The following is a 5731-nucleotide window of genomic DNA, read 5'->3' as shown; positions in this document are numbered from 1 at the left end:
TTCAAACTACTACAGTGACATCTAGGTTTCATTTTTTAGACGCCGCAGGTTTTTAATTCATATTAATATATATATACTAATTTTAGATTTCATTTATATATATATTTTTATTTTTATATATTTTTATATATTTATAAATAAATATGCTTTTTGCATATTTATATTTCGCATTAAGAAATATTGTTGACAGAACTTTTATACACATTATTTACTTAACAATATATCACACAAAAAAAAATGAATATATAATTGATATATCAAATCATATACATATATACATTTTATACATCTATGTTGAATTCGTCGCAAATGCTTTAGCGCCATTTAGTACGAAAAACTATTCAATTTGACACAACAACCAACTTAAGTGTGGAAAAAAAGAGCAGCATTGTTTTTAAGAAGCAACACGACAATAAAGTGCGTTAACAAAACAAAATTTATAGTAATTGACGAATTGTAATTAAATATCTTAATTTACTTATAATAAAGAATTAATATTATGTGGCAAACTAGCCACATATTAATTACATATTCAATTAATAAAAACTAAGATTTTATTAAACACTTACTTTCTCATTACCTTTGTTTACAGCTCAACTGTTGTTTTTTACATTTTACATGTAAAACATATGACATATATTTCAAATTTAAGTGATTTTTCTTGTGGAAAATTTATTTTTATTGATTATTCGCCTTAAATGACCTGATTATTGATAATGAGCTTATTTGTATGGTTTGTATGGTAAATCATCCTCATTAGTGGCTATAATGAACAAAACCACCTAAATGAGGCAGTGTGAACTTGTTATTAATTAGGTAAGCAATAGTAGTGAAAAAATCAGTAACATTTTTGACTAATGTTTTATTTAAATTTTTGCGTTTTACAAATTGTATTTATAACTATAAAGGATAGTTTTGTGCAAAGAATTTATAATATAAATTTAATAAACTATTTTATAACAAATATAGTTATAAATATAGTTATAGTTATAATTATGTATAAAACAAATTTATTACTCCGGCATGTTCAATATTTGTTTGAATAGAAAAATCTACGTTGTTAAGTCATTTGCAAAGTTGCACAGAAAAATAATCACCATTTCTAAGGAAACAAAAAAAATCTTTAATACTTTAATCTCGATTATTGCTTTAATCTGGTTTTAATCTCACAATGTAAACGTAGTGTTAAAATATATATTACACAGTTCATACACGTTTAACAAACATAGAATATCTAAATAATCTCGTATGCAATGTGTTTCCATGTTTATAATATGTAGTAGAAATCAATCCATTTGAATGCAACAATGACATTCAATGCATACTTCGCTTTTGATCTCATACTTAGTTTTTAATGGCGTAAAAAATGTATTAGAAAAAATTTTTGATTAAAATTTTGATAAGTGTATCTTTCGTATCTTCCTAATGTTTAAGAAATTATTAATAAAATGGGAAATGATTTAATGGAAAATACCACGGAAAATATATTTAGTTCACAAATTGGTGATGTAGATGAACGGGAAGAAGGTGAGATTGTTGACGATTTCGAATATATTATATCCTCGGACGAGGCGTTAACAGTGAGAAAACGTATAGCAGAACTGGAATCTAAAAATGATGAAATAGAAAAAATTGACTTAATATCCAGAAGCTTCGCTAATGGTTTTGGTAATTATATTCCAATCTTATGTTGATTTTTTTGCGTAAGATAAAAAATATTTAGACAATAGATTTATATCAAGCATTATATCAGTAACAACATTTTTAATCTAAATTTTTATTAATATGAGACAAAAAATTGTATTGGTATTTTTAATTTTTTGTTTTAAGATTGCGGAAGTATAAGTGAGATTATAGCAAAATTTAGAACACCGTCAAATGAATATTATCACCATTTTCCGCGATCGCAACTCAATCGGTCAACAAACTTGATAAGATCATCGTCTTCAGAATCCGAAATGGGAAGTTTTTCATTAAATAGAAAAGAGGATCGAAAACGCAGAAAATTTCCAACAAAAAATTCAATAAATATTAGGTCTACATATTACAAAAGCAATAACCATCAACAGTTTCGAAAGGATACAAATTCTAAACGGTATGTACCAAACAAAAAGCGTCGACATAATTTTGATTACAAAAAATGTTCTTCACACATTGATGCTCATGAAGATAGTACGGATGATTGCTTAGTGCAAACTGATAACAGCAAATGTAGAAAGGAAGTTAAGTCGCAGGAATCAAGTTATTCAAAAAACCATGATCATTATAAGAAAAAGAAACCATTAAAAAATCATATAAAGCATATAAATGGCTTCACGAATGAGTACCAAAATTACTTACAAAATAACTTAAAGGATAGTAAAGAAATTTCCAAAAGCAAAGAATTAGTAGAAAACTTGCCTGAAAACTTGCCTCCAGAAGAAAAAATAGAAATTCCAAATGCTTCGGAAGAGGTAAAATTATGCAATAATATAAATGATAAATCTGATTCACAAGAGGAAGAGGAATTACGATTAATTGCTTTAAAATCAGCTATGATACAAAGGCATTTGAAACGCAAGAGACGAAATGCAGAATTAGCCTATTCCCCAACCGATTTTGATGAAATGCTAGCTTCAGTTGAGGCAGATAATAATTCTAATCTAGTTTTTGAAGTTGATTTAGATGAGAGTATTACTGAGATGGAAATAAGTCCAACAACTTCTCCAAGGTTTTCTCCTATTCCAATTGACGAAGATTTAAGCGACCGAAGTGTAGAGTTTGTTGCACAAAGCAATGCGATAGATACCAAACCTGTAGATATGGATATTGTTAATACTGAAAGTGAGAGTGAAAATGTTGTATACAGTGTTTCAAATAAAATGTTTGCCATTGATCCCGTAGCGTCTAGCAGTGATTGCAAAATAACAGATTTAGGTCCATCAATATCATATAATGGAATGGACTATGCATCATCATTGCAATATAGACTATACGTGCCTGATATGCAATATCAATTAAATATACCACCACCGCCTTTACCACCAGTTTTAAATGATTGTATGGAAGTCATACCTCCACCTCCGCTTTTTTGTAGTTACAATGAATTGCCACCACCCCCACCGCCACCTATATTAATACCTTTAGAAAGACAAAATGATGAGATTAGTGATGAAACAGAAATTATTGATCTTTGTAATGATACTGTAGAGGAAAATATAATAACCAAAGATATAACAGAAATAAAATCTGAAGATACATCTTGTATTCATGAGAATCAACAGAATAAAGAAAACAGTGAAGGAGAGGAGGAGGAAGCATTACGCGCTCTTTTATTATCAAAGATACAGTCTGGAAGAATAATAAAAAAAGAGAATGATATTTGTAAAACAGAAAGTACTGTTACTCCAGAATTAAAAATAAAAAATTTTAACAATATTTTTAAAAATGATGAAAGTCCTCAAGCACAAACACAAACACAATCAATACTGAAAGAGGCTGTTCGACGTTTAAAAATGATAACGGAAGGAAATGATGAAGGAGGCGTAAAATCGGAAATCATAGATAAGTCAGATAAATCAGATAAAGATAATATAAGTTTAGTTAAAGAAGAAAATGAAATGGAAAAAGACTTATGCTTAAAGAAGCTTAAAGAAAGATCACCAAATAAAAATAGTGCTTTAGATCACTTATTGGAAGAAAGAATTGCAGAACTAGTAAGACAGGAAAAAGCAACGGAAGTGTCTACAAGTGTAACAGTTAGCGACGTAAGTATTGCGAAAGTAGCAGGAAAATTAGACACAATTACAGTTAGCTGTGTTAATATTGGTGAAGAAACAGGAAAATTAGATACAGAGAAGAAAAATTTAACAACTGAACTGAATTTGAAAAATAAAACTAATGTTAGTGATATTAAAAGTAATAGGTCATTTAGTAGAGAACAATCTAAAAGTAAAAGTGATGATAAAATAAATGTAAGAATTGAAAAAAGTAAAAATATAGAAATAAAAAATAATGCCACTACTGTTATTGCTGGAAATAAAGAAATATATAATGCCAAAAAAAATGAAGACAGTTTAAAATTCATAAACAAATCAGTTGCTCCTAATTTAATCTTGACTCCTAAAATAAATGGTATAAAACAAATATCAATCAATAAAAATCTTTTAAGTTCATTTGATAATCAACTGAAAAGCACTGCAAATCCCACGTTTCCTATAACGGCGAAACAGCCAAGTACTTCGATAATAAATAGCATACAAAAATCAAATTCAGCTAGCACATTTATATCGACGGTAAGAAAAATTATTAAACCAAATAAAATCATTAACACAAATATGAACTTAAAAAGAAAAACCGTTGAAAATAATCCAAATACAAAATTTAAATTAACAAAAATGTCAAATGCAATCGATAGAAGCGTAAATACTAGTCCATTCGGTAGTACAACATCAACTACTTCGAAAACTTCACGTTTAGTTACACCGTCCGAGATTCCTAAACCTGTTGTACAAAAAATTATTATAAATCTGCAAACATCGGAGAGCGATATTGAGGATGAGGAAGAGGATAACCTAACTAATATGAAACAACTTTCAAGCTTTGATATAAATACAAATTACATCGATAATGCAAGTCCGTTGAGCTTACCTATGGATAGTCGTAGTAATACACCAATTCGCGTTAGCTCTCCTACAATTTTAACAGAAAAACCAATGATCAATACTAGTACAATAAAAGTTCGTAATGATATATTTGAACAAAAACTGGAAAACTTTTTGAAAAATATACGCGACAAATCAAAAACAAATATGAAAGATAATCACGCGGCCACAATGAATCACCGAAGGATTGTTAATAATGATAAGGTAAAACCCTTAGTGAGTATAATTCATGTAAATAATAAGTAAATAATATTAATTTTTATTCTTAGGCTGTACGACATTTACCCATTGCTGCTCAACATGAATACAGCAGGCTTGTAGAACGTATGAAACTATTAGAGAAACAAAGAGAAAATAAATTAAAAGAAAGTAATGAGAGTAACGGACAAAAAATACAGTCAAAAAATATTGATAATAAAACAAAACCCAAAATTACTCTTCCAAAAAACAAAACAATTGCAACGCCTAATATTACTAATCCAAATAGCAAAACAATTGATATTTCTAAGCAAAACAAGACATTTTCTACAAAACAAAATATGATGTACACTGAAAAAGATGGAAAACATAATTCTAGTCCTATAAAAGATACTACTGCAGTCTGTAAAAATAAAAGCATTGATAGTACGAATAGAGTAGAAAATATCGCATCTAATCATACAGCAACAACATCAATACCAAGTACAACGAAAGCAAATACAGCTATGATTTTAAGTCAGGAATCCAAAAGAAGAGTCACGTTACGTCTACAAGAAAATTCTTATAATAAATCTAGGTAAGTTTACTCATTTTTGGAATAGAGCTGTGTATGCAATTCATTCGGCACAAGTTAATGTCCACAAGTTAATGTCCGTTAACTGCTCATTTGGATTGAGTGGTTGATGTCATCCATGTTTTTTGTTTTTTTTAATTGATTTAAATTAGGCTGGAGAAATAGATTTTCAATTTCTTTTACGGATTTCGTTAAAAGCGTCCTGCTCTTCAGTATCATTTTGTACTTAAATCATTTGTTTTTTTTTTAGATGAGATAGTTGTCGTAGACATAAGCAATTCAATTAATGTAACGGCAGAACGCAAAATCTATTAGT

The 5731-nt window shown here is 28.6% G+C and overlaps 1 protein-coding gene across 1 annotated transcript; it reads left to right on the top strand.

Annotated features, from left to right (window-relative positions):
• Nucleotides 1-1318: 1318 nt before the first annotated feature.
• LOC119679220 lies at nucleotides 1319-5418 on the top strand (the record flags this gene model as incomplete). Its single annotated transcript, XM_038091448.1, is given in 3 exon segments — nucleotides 1319-1668; nucleotides 1831-4847; nucleotides 4913-5418. Coding segments are annotated over 3 exon segments (3743 nt in total), but the record flags the coding sequence as incomplete, so codon positions are not given.
• Between the last annotated feature and the right edge of the window lie 313 nt (nucleotides 5419-5731).

This window comes from Teleopsis dalmanni, chromosome 2 (genome assembly GCF_002237135.1).
Source record: "Teleopsis dalmanni isolate 2A chromosome 2, ASM223713v2, whole genome shotgun sequence".
Taxonomy (NCBI): domain Eukaryota; kingdom Metazoa; phylum Arthropoda; class Insecta; order Diptera; family Diopsidae; genus Teleopsis; species Teleopsis dalmanni.
This window is presented reverse-complemented; position numbering and strand designations above follow the sequence as displayed.